Source organism: Gallus gallus, chromosome 4 (genome assembly GCF_016699485.2).
Source record: "Gallus gallus isolate bGalGal1 chromosome 4, bGalGal1.mat.broiler.GRCg7b, whole genome shotgun sequence".
Classification (NCBI taxonomy): Eukaryota; Metazoa; Chordata; class Aves; order Galliformes; family Phasianidae; genus Gallus; species Gallus gallus.
The window spans coordinates 45,011,674-45,031,210 of NC_052535.1; the positions used below are offsets into that span (position 1 = coordinate 45,011,674).

The 19,537-nt window shown below is 41.4% G+C and overlaps 1 protein-coding gene and 1 long non-coding RNA gene across 22 annotated transcripts in view; one reads left to right on the forward strand and one right to left on the reverse strand.

Annotated features, from left to right (window-relative positions):
- BMP3 (bone morphogenetic protein 3) overlaps nt 1-19,537 on the forward strand; it is an 84,332-nt gene that overhangs the window by 43,349 nt on the left and 21,446 nt on the right. For 4 of the 21 annotated variants that reach the window (XM_040698945.2, XM_040698947.2, XM_040698942.2 and 1 more), the window contains exons 2-5: nt 554-655; nt 12,844-12,935; nt 16,227-17,443; nt 17,801-17,878. In XM_040698945.2, coding sequence (XP_040554879.1) covers nt 17,167-17,443; nt 17,801-17,878 — 355 coding nt within the window. In that variant the 5' untranslated portion in view covers nt 554-655; nt 12,844-12,935; nt 16,227-17,166. Of the gene's footprint in view, nt 1-434; nt 464-553; nt 656-6,970; nt 7,181-10,231; nt 12,936-16,226; nt 17,444-17,800; nt 17,879-19,537 lie in introns of those variants that run through there. The other 17 variants (XM_040698949.2, XM_040698948.2, XM_046940130.1 and 14 more) reach the window with 12 other exon arrangements.
- On the reverse strand, nt 2,353-11,455 carry LOC107051741. The gene is made up of 3 exons (XR_001463594.3): nt 11,418-11,455; nt 9,415-9,572; nt 2,353-2,488 (listed from the first exon to the last, which is right to left on the reverse strand). It is a non-coding gene; the product is annotated as an uncharacterized LOC107051741 (long non-coding RNA).

Genomic DNA, 19,537 nt, shown 5'->3' on the forward strand with positions numbered 1-19,537 from the left:
ACAACTTAACTGCAGGTACTGGATGGGTCCCACAGGTTATATTTATTATGTCTCTGAAAATGACCACAAGCGAGGAAAGTGAATTAATTCCTTTCAGTGATACAGTATTTTTGGAGGCTGTGTTTCTCCTTCGCTCTGAGTTTTCAATAGGCCAGCCCCCTCCTGCTGGCCCCCTCTCTTGATTAGTGCCTGGAGACCATGGATTTGGAATGACATTCCAGGCTGATCTAGTAACAGGGTTTGGACATGAACGCTGCAAGCATCGAGCCAAACTGGAGTCCTCGCTATGCCAGAAATGCATTGTTCAGCACTGTCTGGGCAGTGCACCTGCACCTGTGTGCTGGAACTGCCACCAAGGAAACCTTCCTGCAGACCTGCTTCTCATTACATACCCAGATCAACATGCTCTTTGGAATGACATAGGATCTGGCCAGCTCCCTCTCCTGCGCTGCTGTACCCTGAGGTTTGCGGGATGCTGATACCATGCTCTCCGAGATGTTCAAAAGCTCAGATAAACATTTGGTAATGTGGATTTATGGCTTTCTCTACGCAGGCAGATCACACATGTTGTAACCACACTGAAAATATTTCCTGAAGAACAGCAGGAGAAGGAGTGGGAGAAATGCAGGCAAGAACTTACAGTGGGGAAGGAAAGGTAATTCTTCTGTTCTTCATGCTCTCTTAGGAGCTAATTGAACTATTTAAAGTACTGGTTGCAGTTAGTTAGGTAAGAAAGGGCATGTTTTGTTGCAGTGTAACATTCAAATGATTTCTCACATTGTACACTCCCATGTCATACAATACTGTAACTTACAACCCTAACACCTCCAGCCCAAAACAGATGGAGAAAATTTAGAAATTTGCCACCAATTTATACTTAATATGAAAAAACCCACAACCGATTAATCAGACTTCTCAGGTCTGCTAAAATAAACAAGTGAACAGAAAATGTTTTGATAACGAAAGCGCTATTGCTGGTGTTAATAACACTACGTTGAACCGTGAAGCGGGGATAAAGAATGAGAGTGCTAGTCTTGATCTGAAACTGAATACAGGACAGAGGCCCTGGAGTGTGTCCAGAAAAGAGCAACAAACCTGTGAAAGGTCTGGAATACAAGTCTTATGGGGAGCAAGTGAGTTCAGTTTGAGAAGAGGTGGCTCATCAGAGACCTTATGGTTCTCTGCAACTGCCTGAAAGGAGGTTGGGGTGAGATTGGGCATCTTCTCCCAGGTAACAGTGATAGGATGGGGTGGAATGGCCTTACGTTGTGCCAGAGGAGGTTCAGGTTGGATACTGGGAAACATTTCTTCTCAGAAAGAGTGGTGAGGCATTGGCACAGGCTGCCCAGTGAGATGGTGCAGTCACCATCCCTGGGGGTGTTCAAGAACTGGGTGGATGTAGCACTGAGGAACATGGTTAGTGGGCATGGTGGGCATGGACTAGTGGTTGGATGAGATGAGCTTAGAGGTCTTCTCCAACCTTAATGATTCTCTGATTTCTGTGTGGCTTCAAGCCCACGTATTTGAGAGGAAGAGGCATGGCCTCCACGTGCAACCATTACGGTGACCTTGCACATGCATACAGGAAAGATAGGCAGAGCTCACAGGGGACAGTTGCTGTAAAAGTCTCCACCCTCAGCTGTGGGTCAAAGGAGTGGAGACAGCCCTGGGCTACCATGGGCTGTGATTCACTGGGGTGCATACCATTTCCCCAGAGAGCATTTGCATGTGTTTAACAGGTGGGTGTTGGTAGGATTCCATCTTTAATTCCATGGTAATTTTCCACTATGCTCACATCTGCATTTAAATACGGAAACATGCCTGGAAACACACACCCATTAAGAGATGTCAAGAGATGTATGTAGCAGTGTTTTTGGTAAGATGAAAATTTTACAGGAAAAAAAATGAAGGGTAACATGAATTGTGATGTGTATTATGTTCTGGACTTGTGAAATTCTGTCTTGAACAGGACAGGTGAAAATTTTTGAAACATGTATAGGAGGCAGAAGCAATGGTAGAATATAACTCTAGCTGACAGCATGGGAACCAATTGAGTATAAGCCTTTTGCTTGCCATTGGACATGGCAATATTCTGCTCTGTATACAGCACAAAAGTAATTCCAGTACTCTAAAGCATTCAGCTACGTGGAACAGATGAGGAAAACAATGATTACATTGGTTATAAATCATAATATTTGAGAATCCAGCTCAAAACTTTAGGGAAGGAACAGCTTATCTATTTTAATTTAAAGCTGTTAGAAGGTAATTAATCTGCTCTAAGTCAAACTTTTCCATTGTTAAACCATTGTGTTATTGCGGTGTTTGGGGGAGCAATTAATCTTCTTTTTTTTTTTCTCGTGTATACTCCACATATACTGTCTTCAAAGAGAGAAGTTCTTTGAAAGCTGTTTTTCATCACTGCTTTATTCAGAGGTCAAAGCATCTTGGTCCCAGAAGAACCAATCCACTCTGTTCTTTAGCATATATCCTATGAAATGGAAAAGTGATAAATATGTGTCAAAAAATTCATAACAATTTTTGTTGTTGTTGTACTATCAAACTGATGAGTGAACTTGGCCAGCCTCCAGGAAATATTCATCTACACTTCAGACTTAACATGACATTTCCTTTCTCCTTCTTGCTATGCTAATATTTTCCCTATTAATCACTTTGTATTTTTTTCTTGCTATGTTTTGGGCAAGTTCAAACCACTGGCTTGATGCTCCTCATAGTGTTTCCATTGCAAAGTAACCAAAAATAATGTCTTCTGCCCTATAAAAATTATCACTATGCTAGTGGAGAACTGGGTTTATTGTACCTGTATTATTTCTATCTCTGGCTTTTGATCACCGCACTTATATACAAACTCCGCCAGATCTGTTTGCCTGACAGCTCTGCTGTTGATGCTGAGCAGTATCTCAGCTAGATGCCTCAGGGTCGATTTGCCATTACTGTAGCATGAATGAAACGCTGGGATTTTATTATCCATACCCATCAGTTAAATTCTTCTTATCATTTGCCTGAGCATTAGTCACCATCTATCTCAATTATTGATGATTTATATTTTTACAAATACTGTTAAACTTTACTTTTCAAGAAACTGTAAGCATCCCAGCAATATGTGAAAGGCTGTAGGGAAAGAAATTATAGAATGGCTTAGGTTGGAAGGAACTGGATGAAAGATCATCCAGTTCCCATCACCAACTAGCTCCAACCATCTTCTGATGTTACATCCTGGGGTTTCATGGAAAAGATGTGAATTTTCAGGTTTCCAAACTGATACTCCATCAGCACACCAGTGAAACTAAGCAGTGTAAAATTTTGAAAGAAAATAAAATCACATAGCAAAGTCCATTTAAAGTGGCATATGACAGACCTCAGCAGTTTCATGCCTATGTTTCTTTTTTAGGATTGGATGATTTTAGTAGCTTCAGATTTTCATTAAGTATTTTGATGGATATATATGGTCCGTGAGTAGTAAGAATAAAACATTCATGAATGTAAGCAAGAAAAACATTGCTTCCAAGTTGTAGCTTTCTGAGGAAGTTGTTATGGTTTTATTCTACCTGTAGTGTGCAGTAATATCCTCTTCACATCAGCGTATTGAAGACATGCAAAGGGAGGGATTTGCTCTAAAACTGCGCTGCTGTTGCAGCTCAGAAGGCCTGTTCATGAAAGAGCTATGGATTATGCAGTCTTTGAAACTGCCCTATTAAACTTATACCTTCTGGAGATCTGATTCCTCAAATCATACAACAACTTGTAATGATCATGCTGTCAGCTGTTCATCTAAAATGTCTTTTTTGGAACAGATTTTAAAATACAACCTCTGTATTTGTAAGGATTGGTTTCATCCTGCTGGGAGCACATGCTCATCTTTTGTGAGGAAATGCACTTCTTTGTTTTGTTCTTATGATTCAGATAGCCTCAGGTTTGCAGCTAGAATGAGTAACAGTTCCCATTGGCCAACTCACTCTCTTTGTGACTCTTCATTGGCTTCTTCCTTTTATCTCATCAGCAATGTGATCTGTGTCCTCGCCTGCAGAACACTTCCAAACTGCCTGTCCCATTTCTTCATGTACTTAGCAGCCTCCAGCCATAGGAAGTTCTCCTTCATCATCTGTCTCCTTTTCCTGCTTCTCCCCCTACTCTAACATGTACAACCTCTTCCAGTCCATTTGGCCTTTTCTGACAGTGTTTTTTCTGACCCAAGCATATGCACAGCTCTCAGTGCACTGTACAGTCTCATTGTCTTCAATGTTTTTAATGCAGTTTTGGGAACAGGGGCCTCCAATTCTTTTTATCCCATCAGATTTCAAAGATGTTCTGGTTACAGTCTGTTTCTCATTTTAACATTCAAGTAGAATACAGTTTGTTTGACTATGTCATTCTACATGTGTGTCTCTTGAGTTTTGCAGTCAGGTTACAAGCTATGACTCTGTTGTAGAGAAGAGATAAGGAATGTGAATAGTATGTATGCCATTGTGCTCTATTAATAACACTGCTCTGCTGCCTTGTATGGATCAAAATAGGAAAGTTGCCTGCTTGATGCTCTGTCATCTCTTCTCTCTGTTGTTAATTGTCAGTTTCCTAGGTCAATAGTATGTTTGGGATTTGAAGACAAAAACAATCTGTTTCCAATAGTTACATTGATTTGAGTCATTCAGACTGTATGTTGCTCTGTATCACAGCAATAGTTGAACTATGTTTAGTAATGGGATATATCAAAATTTTAGTAGCAAAAAGACCAGGCAGTGCCTTTTTCTGTACTGAACAGTCATTTCTAAGGAACTAACTGATTGTACATAGGCAAATGTTTGCAAGATGTGGTGCCTGAATCAAAACTTCATTTTTTAGGTAACTAAATAGATAGTGCTTTTTAAAATGTTGTTTTTACGTTACTGGCTGTTAGTAAATCTCTTCAGCAGTACTCAGGATGATCTGGTCATACTGAATCCTAGCAAAACACATCTCTTACTGACATTGCTAACCCAGAAGCTGCCATGCAAAAGTCTCATTTTGCAGTAATTTTTGCATCCTGAACGCATAGTTTGTAGCCCAGAGCCTTCCTGAGACTGTTTCATAACAGCTCTTTGGAACTCATCAGCTTAGGAGTGGCTCTCCTGAAGACCTCTTTCCTCAAGGCAGGTTTGCCTTTCATTTAAAGCTGACACTTTTGTCACTTGAAGGGAAGCTATGTTGGTTAAGGTTTAAACAATGGACACATTTTAAGACTTCCTGTATATTTAAAAGTTGAGCTCACTGTGATACAGATAAAATACTGAGGATAACTGCAGAAAGGTGGAGGGTTGTAGAACAGGAAGGAGTTGTCGTGTGATATTTTAAAAATATGCCTGAATATTTAAGATTTGCCTTTAAATGTACAGTTATCAAAGTTTGGAACATGCAACACTTGCTATGCTGTCTCCCCCGGCTTTACCTCACACCATTAAAGTGAAATACTAGAGGGGAAAAAGAAGTGTTGCTTTTTCGTAACTGTACTATTTTTCAGCAGTTCAGTGATAATTAGAAGTTTTAGCACATGGTTTTATGGATGAATTATTTCTACACTCAGCTCTTTGCCTAAGGAGATTACAGTTGGAAAGGAAGAAGACCCTTTGAAGGAAACCACAGGAAGAGATACATGCATACATTAAGCATGCTTTCAATACATGCTTTCAGAAGAATCCATCATTTCATCTCAGACGCTTGATCAAACTTTGATCAAGAGACTAATTTATGGGTGTTAATCCTGCTTCCTTCAAAAGGGAAAATGTTGGAGTAGCTGGCCCAGCTCAACTAGTACATGTAGCTGAATTGATATGCAATACTTTGTCCTTTACTTTTCTAACTTACCTTCCATCTAGCTGCCATTGATTTCCTCCAGATTTTCCTACTATCATAGCTTATCATGACTCTCTTTCCACAAAGAACTTAAGCATTGTTTTCAGCACCACCTGGGCACACATCTAAAAGTGACATTTTTAGAAGTGTCACCAAAGTAGATAGGTGCCCAGGGGGATTTTCAAGACCCGGGGAAGCACCCTACAGTGCACTCAACCTACTACAAGAAACCATTGAGCAAGAAACAAACAGGCTTTGGAAACAGGTCTTGGCACTTCCCTCCATCTTTGGCACCTGACACAATTAGTTGAATGATGGCACATCACTCCAGTTCTTCATCTGTCTCTGGCTTTGCATTAATGGAAGATGAAAGCTAATCAGTGAACCTACATGGCAACAAGACGAATGCTCAGCTGTGGCAGTTTCCTCAATTCTAGGTGAGCCTTTGATAGAAATTCACCTTTGATAATCAGTACCAACCTTTCCCTTAGACTTGGAAATTTTCAGAGCAAGATTCAGTTATCTTTTTTGCCATCTCACTGCTGATCATTATTTACTCCATTATCTACTGTGGTGAGAAACTGGTTTCAGTAAGCCCATAGTTCAGTATTGTTATAGGGTTTTTTGTTGTCGTTCCCATCTCAAAATGCTTTGAAAAGGGCAGGTAAGGGAAAAAAAAAAAAGAGGGAACTTTCTTTGTTGGCTGACTATTAATGCAACCAGAGTAATGCTCAGAAGAACAAGGACTTAGTTTTTTATGTTGATCTATCAACTATATGCAACTTCCAACAGGCCTTCAATGTTTATTAATTGCACAATATGTATAAACAATTCATCCTGTTGTTCTTTCAACAATTACACGCCTCTTTTCTATCTTCTTCATTGTAGCTTCAAGATAACACTTTTTCTTTTCTTTGGCCATAAATCCTGATGTGTTGGGTAGTTTGATTCTTTTAAAGATAGAGAAAACTAATAAGATAATAAATTCTGAGTGATTACTGCAGAGCTGCTGGAGCCTGACAGTAGTTTCCTCATTTCTTGGGACTGAGCCTATAACCCCGAGGACTTAAGTTTCTTCTCCTTTTATTGTTTTGTTTTCTTTTTCTCTTTTTCTTATTCATCTTAGCCTTCATCCCAAAGTGCAAAAGCTGTGTGCAGCTGAAGTTCAAATGATGCTGGGTGCACGGAACAGGTTACATGAAAAGCAACTTGGCTACCAGAAATAATTCTAAATGCTTCAGTGCTGAGGATGTCTGCCACTGAGAGCAACAGCACCTGGACCTACACACTGGAGCTCATAGCCTACAGTCCATGCTACTGGCGACAGAGAGTCAAGGTGAACTGCAGAAAGGCTGCAAGGTTTCTAAGGATTTTTATGACATAGAATTACAGAATCCTTAAGTTTGGAAAAAAACACTAATTTAATCTAGTCCAACCATAGGTAGTGATTCTCTTGTTTAATTTTCTACTTGTACTTCTCGGTCCAAACTCAGCAAAGAAAAGGAAAAATTTTGCACTTGAACATGCGTTTAGGCAATGATACGCTCTCCTAGATCAATGACTACATAAATCTGTATCTTCCTGTCCTGGAAGTAAACATAGTGTCCTTTCATTCCCTGCTGAGTTTAGAAACATTTCTTTGCATTTGTTAAGGTCCCACAAAGAACTGTTGTGCCCAGAGGTGAAGGCTGAGGACTGAAAATTGAGCCCCAGTCGAAGTCCTTTGGCTTTGATAGAATGCGAAGTGCAATGCTGTCTGTAGGATTCCCAGGCTGAGAGAATGTGTTTGTAGATAAATGTGCTCTGTCTATGGACTATGCAGCAGCTACCAATAAGCATAGGCAGAAGAGGTGTGTACAAGCTGTAGCTGAGAACGTAGATAATTGTGTTTTCCATTTTTTAAAAGAAAATTAGAGGTTCTTATTATTCTGTCAAGAGAAAGGCTGAAAAACTGAACTGCATGATGATAGCATCTTTTGGTGGTGGAAAATCCAACCCTTTTGTTTAACAGAATCGCTTTCCAAGTCTTCCTTGTGTTGTGCCGTCTTAAATGAGATATTTCACTACTCAGAAGTGTTTGAAAAGCTTTTATCCCTCTTACCCTCTTACTTCCTCCACAAAAGTGTCTGCCTTTTTGTAAAGAAGTGGGTGTAACCTATACTTCTCAGAATCACCTCACACAGGGCTTTAGTTATTTCAAGCCTAGAAAACCCATAGCTTTGAAGGGTTCCACATTGGGCTTCTGTTCTTGAATACTTTTGCCTAATGCTTCTGTGAGCTCTTTACTTACCAGTCTGCAGTGGGACAGCTTTGGATAGCCTTTCCCTGAGATCCAGAGGTGCATCCAGCCTACCCTGTAGGACTGAGATTTGTGTGATGCTTTCTCTTGTCCAGTGTGGGTGTATGTTTCCCAGGCAGTGGGGTGAAGCTCACCACTAGCATATACCTCATTGCTGTGCCTTTCACTGCCTATAGAAAACAAGGGCATGAACTGGTCTTATGTTAATTTCTACCAATTTTATGTAAGAGTTCACTGGCATTGCTCCTCACTTACAAGCAGTTTGGAGGATAATTATGAGTTTAGCTGGGTGTTACTGGGTTGTAATCTGGCACTGACAATATAGCATACGAAAGCAGGAGAAAAAAAGGAATCATCAAAAATAGCTACTGTGTGCACAGTAGTTGCGGACAAACCAAAGAGCCTTGATTATCCAAAGTATTATAACGAATCTCACCCTATCTTGGCAATCATTCGATAAAATACTATTAGTTTAGTTCCAGCTTCTTTGAGGTTAAAAGGAACAGCAACATTCAGCGTCTTTAAGTTTCTTAGGTGGAAAAAGTAGCTTGTTCTTGTGGAACCAGAGGTCTGTGACATGTGTCTTATTATGAAACCACAGCTGGCATGGAGTCAGGCATATGTGCTGCGTTACACAGAATCATGTCCTGCCGAGGTGTTGGCCTCGTTTGCACTAGAAAGCAGTGGAAGGACTGACAGATCAAATCCCATCCGTGTTTGTTGCCACTTTGGCATGCATGCGCAGATTGCCAGGTTCCCCCTGCTGTTAGAAAGATCACCAGCATACTCCTTCTGGAGGGCAGAGAGGAAGACAGTGACAGCTAAAAGGAGTTTATTTTCACTTCTGCTCTCCTTCGTTATTCTGCATCCCCCTACTGCTCTTGTCCGCAACCTTCTGCTGCTGCCCTGCTCCAGGAAGCTGGTCTGTGAGTTACCAGCAGGGGGGCTGAAGCCAGAGTTTGCATCGCAAATTCACAGAACCACAAACTGAAACAAGCTGCTGAGTCGTTATTGTTTATAATTAGTTTTTGACTGAAGTCCCAGTCTGCTATAGGGAATGGTTTTATCTTGGTGTATGTGTGGGTGGGAAGAGAAAAGCAGAGAGCTGAATCAAGGAACCAATCCTTATCCTGAGGGGAAGAAAGAATAGGGCAGCATAACCCAATCCCATGGGATCAAAGGTGGCCAACACAAACATAAACACCCTTACACTGTGTTTTCTCTCCCTGATTCTGCTGGTAAATACGCTGTTGGGACAACAAAGCACTTACCCTGGAGATACACAGCTTCTTTCTTTGGGTCAGACAGTGATTGGCAGCCCTCGATTTGTTCTGTGTCTGAAGCCCTCTCCAGTCTGTCCAGGCCTGATTTGCTTCATTTCCACCCTTAGAGTAAGCCAAGTCCCTTTTCCATCACAGATACTTTCCCACTACAGAATAAGGGGGGAAAAAGAGAACAATCATGCTCAGGTGTCAAAACCCAGTTTGCAACCTTGCCAAAATTTTGCCTGTGGGAAAATAGACAGCTAGTTTCTTGAACGTGAACAGCCACAGGGCTCCAACCAAAGCATCCCATCTCCTGGCTAGGGCTGGCAAGTGGTACTCATGACTGCTCTGCCATCAGCTTATGTATCCCAGGGACATCCAAGTTGGATGTTAGGAAATATTTCTTCTCAGGAAGAGTAGTAAAGCATTGGAACAGGCTGCCAATTGAGGTTGTGGAGTCACTGTCCCTGGAGGTGTTCAAGAAACATGTAGATGTGGTACTGAGGGACATGATATAGTGAGCACAGTGGGGATGGGTTGATGGTTGGACCTGGTGATCTTAGAGGTCTTTTCCTATCTTAATCATTCTATGAAAATGCCTACTATTTTCCATGCACTGGCTTTCCCAGCCACTGATGGGCTGTGATGGGTCCTCTCTTACATCTTGCAAGAATGTCAAATGGTTTAATGCATGTTTATAAAAGGATCCAAAGATTTTTGGATGAAAGACGTTCTATGAGCACTGTGTGGTTTGATGTGCTGCCATCTTGGTATCCAAAACTGTAGGGATACCATAACCTGTATTCTTATTCCTGTGTTTTAGGAGGGCATTTGCCTGCCTGCAGAATGAAAATCTGCTCAGACCAGAATTAGCTGATGAGTGAAGAAAAACCACCTTGCATATTTCAGCTTGCGTTCCCAAACAGTGTGCTACTTGTTATATACCACTGCACTGACAAGTCATTGTTAAAATAAAACCAAAAACCAACAAGATGCATTCTTCTTGCAGCTGGACTGTGGGCGCTGTTAAGTCTTTCATGCTTTCCACATATTTAAGTGCCGTGCTGAAAACTGTTCCATTTGTTCCAAGACACATGGAATCAAACAAAATGGTAATAGAAGAAACGAACACTGCAAATTTTGTCCTTGGCATTTAATCCTGTTCATCTGATACTATGTTTTCATCTCAGGATAATATAAATATTTAAAGCCACATGTAGTTCTGCTAATAAAAATCAGTTTGGTTAGATTGGGATTAGAGCAACTCATAAATAGGACTTCCTGCTGAAGTTTGGTTTAGTATTTATTCTAGAGCAAGAAACAGGGATGAGATGATGTTCTTAGGTCCAAACTTTCACTTCATTTTGCCAATGGCCTATGGATTCATCTCTAGCATCTAAGCACGTGACAGAAACTAATTTATCACTGAGCAAGAAAGTCCTCAACAGGGCTATTGGCAATAAACATTTGTTTCTCAGCACAAAACTTGTCTGAGCCCTGATCTTGTCTTCACTGGACATTCAAAGTTCCCAGTGACTTCAATCTGGAAGTGTTGTAAGAGTGGGTTTGGAACCTTGGCAAAATGCAGGAAGCCATTATTCAGTAGCTAATTACCTATTTCCTCTTTCAGATGTTTAATTTATTTTTAATGAATGTGGGGAAGTCCTTGCAGAGACTACCCCCCCCCCAGCTCCTGAGACAATGTCAAGCAAATCCTTCCTACTCAGGTGGTGGTTTTCCAGCAGAACAATCTCCATTTGCATGATGTGTCTCATTAACGGAGTTGTGTCCTGGGGACAGGACAGATGCATGGATGAAATGATATGAATGAAAAGAATGTGCGTATTTGTATGTAGATTTTTGCATAATCAGAAACAGCGAGTAAAAATATCTTACATTTAGTACTTCACGTGAGGTCTTTAGAAATAATTCTATAAAGAACAAACTAATTTATCATAGAATCACAGAATCATTACTGTGTTAAAGCAGAATGAATTATGTCCGCCTACCTTGTGTTCATTTCCTGAAGACATCCAAGTGCTAGTCTGCATGAAGTTCCAGAGGGCAGCTCTTGCTTGCATTAACCTGCTTTCTCAAGGACATACCTTTGTGCTGAGCACGCCTCTAAGTCCATTTTACATTACCTGGCTGCAATCCAGGGCTATCGACTTCAGTGGTAAATCACACTCTGACTTCACTGATGCTGGGATGAATTCCATAGGGGTGTTGTAAATTCTTCTCTACGTCATTGTACATTGGTATGTTCTGATCAGAGGTGTTCAGAGTGTAAAAAGGCTGAGTGTTTTATGTAACAGCGTAGTCTGTGATTTCAGGCTCTTTGAAAGTGAGGAGAAAATCAAGGCACTTTTAAAACTGTCTAGCTGGAAAGGAATATCCTTGCAGAAGGCACAAAAATAAAAGGCGTGTTTTCTAAATTTCTCTAATCTTGCTTATACCAAGAATAATCTGACTTCTTCCCCTTCCCTTGTTTTGATCTGTCTGGTAGCAGAAATGCAGAGTGCCATTTTGGGAATCAAGTGAGTATCTCAGTGAGGAATGGGAGTGGTGCCATCACATCATGCTATTTGCATCTGAGCTGAAAGTTTCTAAAGAAATAATAACAAATCTCAGCCTGTTGGTTGGCTATTTGACAAGTACACAAATCAGAAGGCCTGAGGTCAGGAGATAAATAAAATAAAGGTTTGAGAGGTCAACACCCAAAAGTATGAGAATGGAATTCCCGCACTTCAACCTGGAAATAAGACTGATGAGCTGCTGAAACTTCTGTGTGTCCATTTTCTATTTGATATAGCTGATGGTTCCTTCTGACTTTGGAAATTGGTGTCCACAGTTGGTCTGATTGAATGGTTTGCTCTAGCATCAGACTGACACATACAGCTCTTCAGGGGCTGTGATTTGCTGTGGGGAGCTGAAGTTTAGCTCCTCCCTATGTATCTGGCCCACAAGGAAACATCCAGAAACTTTTTACCAGCAGAATTACATTATAAACAAGAGAAAGGAAAGCGGTAAGGCAGTAGGGGAGTTCCAGAGAGATCCAAAGGGGAAGCTGTCGGCTCCCACATCTGGTCTGCAGATCAGTGGTGGTCTGGGAAGCACTTTCAGGTGGTCTCCAGAGCCGTTTCCGTCACAGTAGTAGTTCTCTAGCACTACCACTTCCCACTCATTATAACCCAGGCGCTGGATCTCTTGGTAACACCCATACTGAACAGATGAGGAGACAGCTGGGGCCTCAGACAACCAGGCCAGAGATCAGATAGCAGGGTACATCAGGACAGGTTTTTTAATAGAATGGACTTGTACTCTTCAATGAATCTGTGAGTCAGGAACTGCTCCACATGAACAGGGAGGTAAGAACCTGCCCGTTAAGCTGGAAGAATAACTTCCATTGAACATTTCTGTTTCGTATTTTCACAGCTTTTACAACCGGTATAAAAATTTCACCCACTCGTATACCAGTCGAAATTACAAAGTGATTAAAGAAGAAGTGCTCTTCAAGAATAAACATGGTGGGTTAATAACAGATGTGAATTCCAATGTAAATGTCTTTTTTTTTGCAGCATTCTAATTTTCCTTCGTGTGATGGAGTTTGACTGCTAAACTACTGAGTCTGATTGCAAATAGCATCTGTATCAATATACAACTAATGTTTCAGTTTTATCCAGACGTGCTATTCCCCTTGTTAACACAGCTGCTTTTGTCTTTGTCAGGATCAACCTAGCTGACTGTGTTTACGACTGAGCATGTCTGGGCCTTTCCCTTGTACAGGCACAAATCAGACATTGAACTGACTGATCGAAGTGAAAGGTGTCCAAAGCAAGATTTCGCTTCTACCTTTTCCCTTTCCCTGCCCGTCCTTCCACCTAGAAACAGAAACTGCAGCCATTACTGGCAGGGTGGACTGCAGAATGAGATTTTGTTCTGTTAAGTGAATTGTCTGTGAGAATTTACAGAAGAATTTACAGTTGAATTAAAAAAAAAAAAAAAAAAAAAAAGGAAATACTTGTGCCACAGTAGTGCTATATACCGTATGAATGTGTGACTATCATGTGCTGTTGACAGCACAAACACTGTCTTCAACTGCCTACTCGTATAAAGGAGTCTAATACTGTTACTGCTGAGCTTGGTTGGTCCGTACCATTTGTCTACATAGTCGTTGAATTCAAACAAATAAAATGCCCTCATGTGTTTGTGTCATACCCTGACATCTCATTTTCAGCCATAGTTGAAAGCTGATTAAGTTGCCATGTGTACTTTGTCTTTTCTGTTAAGAGCTGAATGGGTAATAACACTACAGACAGCTTTCTTCCCTAAGAAACCCAGTGTATCCCTTTGGTCCTAGCTGCACTTTTTTAAACTTCACAGCTGAAGTCTTTGGACTATAGATTGAATGTGACAAACACACCCAGGCTTTGGTTACTCTCAAAACCAACATGAACTAAGCTGGGCAATAATTTGTTTGGGTTTGTACGGAACAGATCTAAGATGATGTTTTCTTTGATGTGCTTCCCATGAAAGACGGTTGTGTATGAATAGTAACAGTACAAAATATCAAATTATATGCATTTCAAAATAAGTGCGTCGGTTTGTTAGAAATTCAAAAATGCATACCTAAAAATGTGTTTGGTTGCATTGAAAGAGGGCCACCAATCTAACTTCCTGCAGCTGCAGAACATCTGTAACAAATCAGCAGCTCCTTACTGTCTACGTGAAGGACTCTTGCATGCCAACGGCCACTCCAAGAAGTGTCTGTGTGTATACTGTGTCCCCTCACCATGGGTTGCAGGGTACGAGCCTGAGTCCTTTTGGGGTCCTTTTGATTTTGGCTTTTCTGTAGCACTCACAGATGCAGAACAATCTTTTGAGAAGTATGGGCCAAACTGACAGGAGAAGGATTTTTCACTCTCTTTGGTTTCAGCTTGGCCAGACTTAGTACCAGCTGCCTGGTCTTTACAATTGGGCCTTCTCTTTAACCAGACGATGGTCCAGTTGTTGCTTCTAGCTGCGTTTAGCTAGAAACAAATCTGGGGCCTCATGTGGTCATCAGACCTGCTCTAATATTGTGATAGAAGTATGGACACTTTTCTTCCTGCTCTGGCTGCTGTTCTAGTAGCAACTTAGCAGAAGGTTGGGCAGCCAACAGAGGGAATCCTCTGTTCCCAGGGCACTTGGGTATGGTGCCTGCATTTTCATGACCCAGCTCGTAGAGCCCTAATGAAGCCGTCTGCTTGCTGGAGAATGGCACAAAGCTAAGCAGCAGAAAGAGCTCGCAGGAAACAAAAGAAATACCTACAGGGAAAATAGAACAGGCATGGAGGTGAAAGCAGGGGAAACAAAGGCAGAAAAGAGCTAGTTACAACTCCCTGTGCCTTGTTATTCAAGTGACTGGATGATTTTGATTATCTGTCCTGGACTTAGTGCTGTGACTTGGTGAAAAGGACAAGAGAGGGAGCTCAGAAAAGAGAAAAAGATGGAAGCAGTCCTGCTGGGTGTACCATGGTGGGGTTTATCTACTAGCCTCATCACAAGTGTGTTCCCTTTGCAAAGGCAGCAAGAGCCTCTGTTTGAGCAGTTGGCATGTTGAAGACCCATCTTCTGTGAGCAGAGGGAGCGTTCCAACAATTACAGAGTGAAAGTTGGTACTTCAAAGCTGCAATAATGTGGGAGAGACTCAGAAGCCCTGTTTGCTTTCCCATAAAACTTTCAACACTATGAAGTTCTGCCATTTTCAAAAGAGAATAAAACCTTTTACTGTAACATCACACTTTTATGCAGAGCGCTCTATCCCGTAGCACCCATTCTGAAAATGTTTGGTTTTGCTTCTTGAATGCTGAAGAGAAAGAAGTGCTCAGATGAAAGCAAGTAGAAGGCAAAATTGGTGAAATGAGTATGAGTTATATTTTTCATTCTTCTCAACAAATGAATTGTTGGCAGTTCTTTCTCAGTCTGATCAGATTGTAGCACAATGTTATAACGCCTATATTGGAAAGTGATCCCTGGAGCTTGGAGAGCATCATCTCAGAGTCGTAGCAATATTATAAGGAAAATAAGGGAAAAAATAAGTGAAGCAAGGCCTAGTAGAGATAAATTTTCAACTGCAGAAGTTCAGCTTCCTTTTTTAGCATCTTGGTAATCAAAAATCTTGATCCTTCCAAACAGCAAGAAGTGTAAGAGAATGCTGTGCCTACATCTAAGATTCTATGAGACTAATTGTAGGAAGATGGAAGGAAATTAGAGCCAACCAGACTTTGTATGTTTTCAGGTCAGAGAAAACACCAATGCACTGTACATCTTTAAAGACAGGTAACTGAAAATCTGTCAAGATATATTAATCTTTTACAGCCAGTGCTTTGGAATTGTAATTCTGTGCATCTTTTGACTGGAGCAAGAAACCTTATTTGAAACAAAAGGTGAACCGCAGTTTCTGATGTGGAATCAGCATTGATGAGGTTCCTTGCCAGCGGGCTTATCTCCTGGTGTCATGTCTTTTCTGACATTCGAAATGAAGGACTTTGGGCTGTTATTACGAATGAAAGCTCATGAGTTATATGTCATAGTCCTTTGCCAGTCCCAAGTGGAAGGAATCTGGCCTCTGCTGTAAGTAGAAATCTGTCCCCAAATACTGGGATAATCTGGCTTGCATTTTTATACCACTCTTTTTTTTTTTTCAGTAAACTGCATAAATAAGTTACAGATACCAGTTATGATTGGCGTGTATAAGTTTTAGACTCTTTCATATTGCTAAAATCATAGTTTTGTTCTTTTTTATGTGCAGCATGGGCCTTTGGTCTTCCCTGCAGGTTCAGAGAATGTGGTGGTGTTATTTTGGGTAATAGAGTGAAGCCAACAAGTAGTATGAGATTGGTGGTGAACAGCTCCATCCTGAGCCACAAGCAGGATCACAAGAGCTCTGATTAAGCACAAAATACAATGCTTTGAAGGAAAAAGAAAAGAAAAGAAAAGAAAAGAAAAGAAAAGAAAAGAAAAGAAAAGAAAAGAAAAGAAAAGAAAAGAAAAGAAAAGAAAAGAAAAGAAAAGAAAAGAAAAGAAAAGAAAAGAAAAGAAAAGAAAAGAAAAGAAAAGAAAGGAAAAGAAAAGAAAAGAAAGGAAAAGAAAAGAGTCATTTTAAACTATATTCTGAAGTTCTTTGTTCTTTAACTATCACAACTTTGACACAGTTAGAGGGTTTTTTTTGTTTGCTTTACATGAAACATTGTTGTAAATGAAAGCCTTTGCATTCCCAGACCAAAAGCAGTTTCATGGAAGTCCAGCTGGACAAAGAACCCACGCAGTGGAGGGAACCGAGCCCCACGTTTGAAGTTTACAGCTCACAGTAAAGCGTCTGCTCAGAAAATGCAGCAGCTCTGCCTGAGCTCTCCGATTCATGGTTCCAGCTGCAGCCGTGCCAACGCAGGTGTCTCTTCACAGCTGGAAGAAGGAAGCAGAGGGTGCAGTACCACCTCAATAGCTGACCCCTATCTCATGTGAACAACAACAAGACCTCCAAGGAGCATACCGCTTGGTCATCAGATATTCTCTTTTTGGCCACAAGAGAAAGACATTGTAGGGGAAAATCCTCCATTAACTCCAGCTCCCCATGTACAGAAAAGAAATCAGATTAAAAATGAATAAAACCTTTGGGCTATTCTCTGCAAGGCAGGCAGGGACAAGCAACGCAGGCCAAGCCACTGTTCCCGCTGCAAAGAAAATAAAAACACAGGTGCTGAACATACTGAAGCCATGCAGATTAGCCCTGTGTGCAGTATGCGCTCTTTACAAGAAGAAAAAACATCATTCTTGCTATTTGGCTATTGTTCGCTGGAGGCATGTTTTATTTCAGCTCGGCTCCAAGCAGAGTTATTACCGATCCCACAGCAGAAGTTCTCTGTGATGAGAGAAACATGTGATCTCCGGGCCCTAGAGAAGAAATTATGCTGGGAAGGCACCTCCAACGGGAGGGCTGCTGCTGGCCACCTGAGCAAACACCCCGCCTGGCGAGCACAGCGAAGCAGCATGGGTATGTATACGACTGTTCACGGGAGCAGCCTGGTTCAAGGTTCTTCCAGTGACCCTGCCTAGACAAAGATGACATTCTGTGCATATCTCCAGACCAGGAGATTTAATTGGGAGGGAGCATTGCTTTGCTTCCCAATAAAAGGAAGAGAGACAGATCATCCTTTTCAGCAGTGCAACTCCAAGCAGCGCTTGCTGATGTGCTGTTCAGTGTTCTCCTGTGCTGGTTATGAGCTTTATGGCATTGTACATGGGAACGTGTGTAGGGAGGGGATGTAGGGGCGATTGGCTTTCATGTGCTGCGCAGATTTTGCTCGTATCACTTTGTTATGCAAATTCGTAATTATTTCATTTCCCACAGAAGGAGTCTCTGTGGTTTCCTCTTCCGCGGGATTTCCGAATGCTTCATGGAGAGAACAAATCACTGCACAGTTCCCAGGTATGTGAGCTACACGGCCAGCTCTGCAGAAGTGGAAGCCTGGAAGGTTTTGGTGGAGGTTTTAAATAGCACTTTTGGAAGGGCTGCTGAAAGGGAGGTGGTGAGGCTGGCCCTGACAGTGGCACAAAAGTTGCTCATCGTTTTAATAAAGTTAATTAAGATTGAGGCCTGCAAGGTGCCTGGGGCTAAGGAATAAAGAGGCCAGGTTTCTTACAATGAAGCCGCCTTTTCTTCTGAATGGGGAGCAAGGAAGAAAAAACAAGCACTAGATTGTCTGTAGTAGTTCAAATGCCTATCTCAGCCCCGCAGATGGAAGTTCAGAGTGGTTCTTCTGAATAGATGGAGTCACTCCATCATCACACTGGTGTGTGTGCAGAACTTGTCCCATGTGGCCTGTCTGCTCATTTTGTAGCTTTTCATGCCCCTGCAGCTGTATTGTGTAGAGATCAGCCCTCCAGACTAAGAACTGGTTTGTGCGTTTGTAGCAAAATGATTTGTGCTCTGTGCAGAAAGGCAGATGAGTTTATTTGGATATTCCAGAAGGAGTGATTTAGGAAGCTGGACAGTGTTTTGAGATTTTGAGCCTGCCAGTATATCATACTGAAATGTTTGCCTTGTTTTTATAAACACTGGAAAGCAGGTACGCTTTCATTCCACTCTCTTGCTTTGATGATTATTCCATTGAGCTGCTACATTTGGCAAACCAAGACAGAAAAAAAGGGAGAGGGAGAAAAATAAGAAATTAGCGCCACATTTAGTCATCTCCATTAACAATGCAAAATACATAGAGTATTTCTTCATGAAGCTCGGGCCATATCTTGTTCACACTAATCATTTCTACTGCTTTTGCATCAACATTGAAGCCCAACCCTTAACCCTTCCAGATGACCTCTTTTGTCTTTATCAATAGGAAATGTGGAGAGCTAATTAGGGTGCCCATTGGCTGGATGGACTGAGATTCAGAGACAGATGTAGGGGTTTCATTCCTCTGAGTTTCCATCTGGGCATAACTCGGATCAGTCTTGCTGACATCTGAAAAGCTGAGAGCAGAGTGAAGACTTCTGTGATGCTCCAGCTATCATTGGCCTTCAGCTACATGTCCCATCACATCAACCCTCTGAACCCAATTAGTCAAACAGTTTTTTACCCACCTAGCTGGGCCTGTCCTAATTTGAATACATTAATATAGTAAGAGACAAGCAAAACACTGGCTAAAGTCAAGATAAAGTTCATCCCCTGATCAAGTCCAATTTTGTCACAGAAAGAAATTAGGTAGGTCAGGCAAGATGCACCAGCAGAGCCTTTCTTCTGCTGCGCCCAGCAGTCTCCTTGCTTTCCTATACAAGAGCACAGCTCAGCTATTAGACAGTTTCTAGTATGTGGTGATCTGCTCAGAGGTCATGGCTGGTGAAACTGAGTCTAGGCTTTCCCATATTTCTGTGAAGAGATTCAGATCTGACCTTTTCTTTTGGTCTTTTTTTTATAGAAATGATGAAAATGTCACAGCAGCACCATGGCCTTCATACTACTCTCTTCTTTCCAAAACAAAGCTAGCTCTCTTTCAAGGAGATCTCCATTTGCTTTTTGGAAGATACACGTTTAATGAGTTTATTTTTTTTAACCAAGAGCTAAACTGGAAGCAGAAGAAATTGCTCTCAA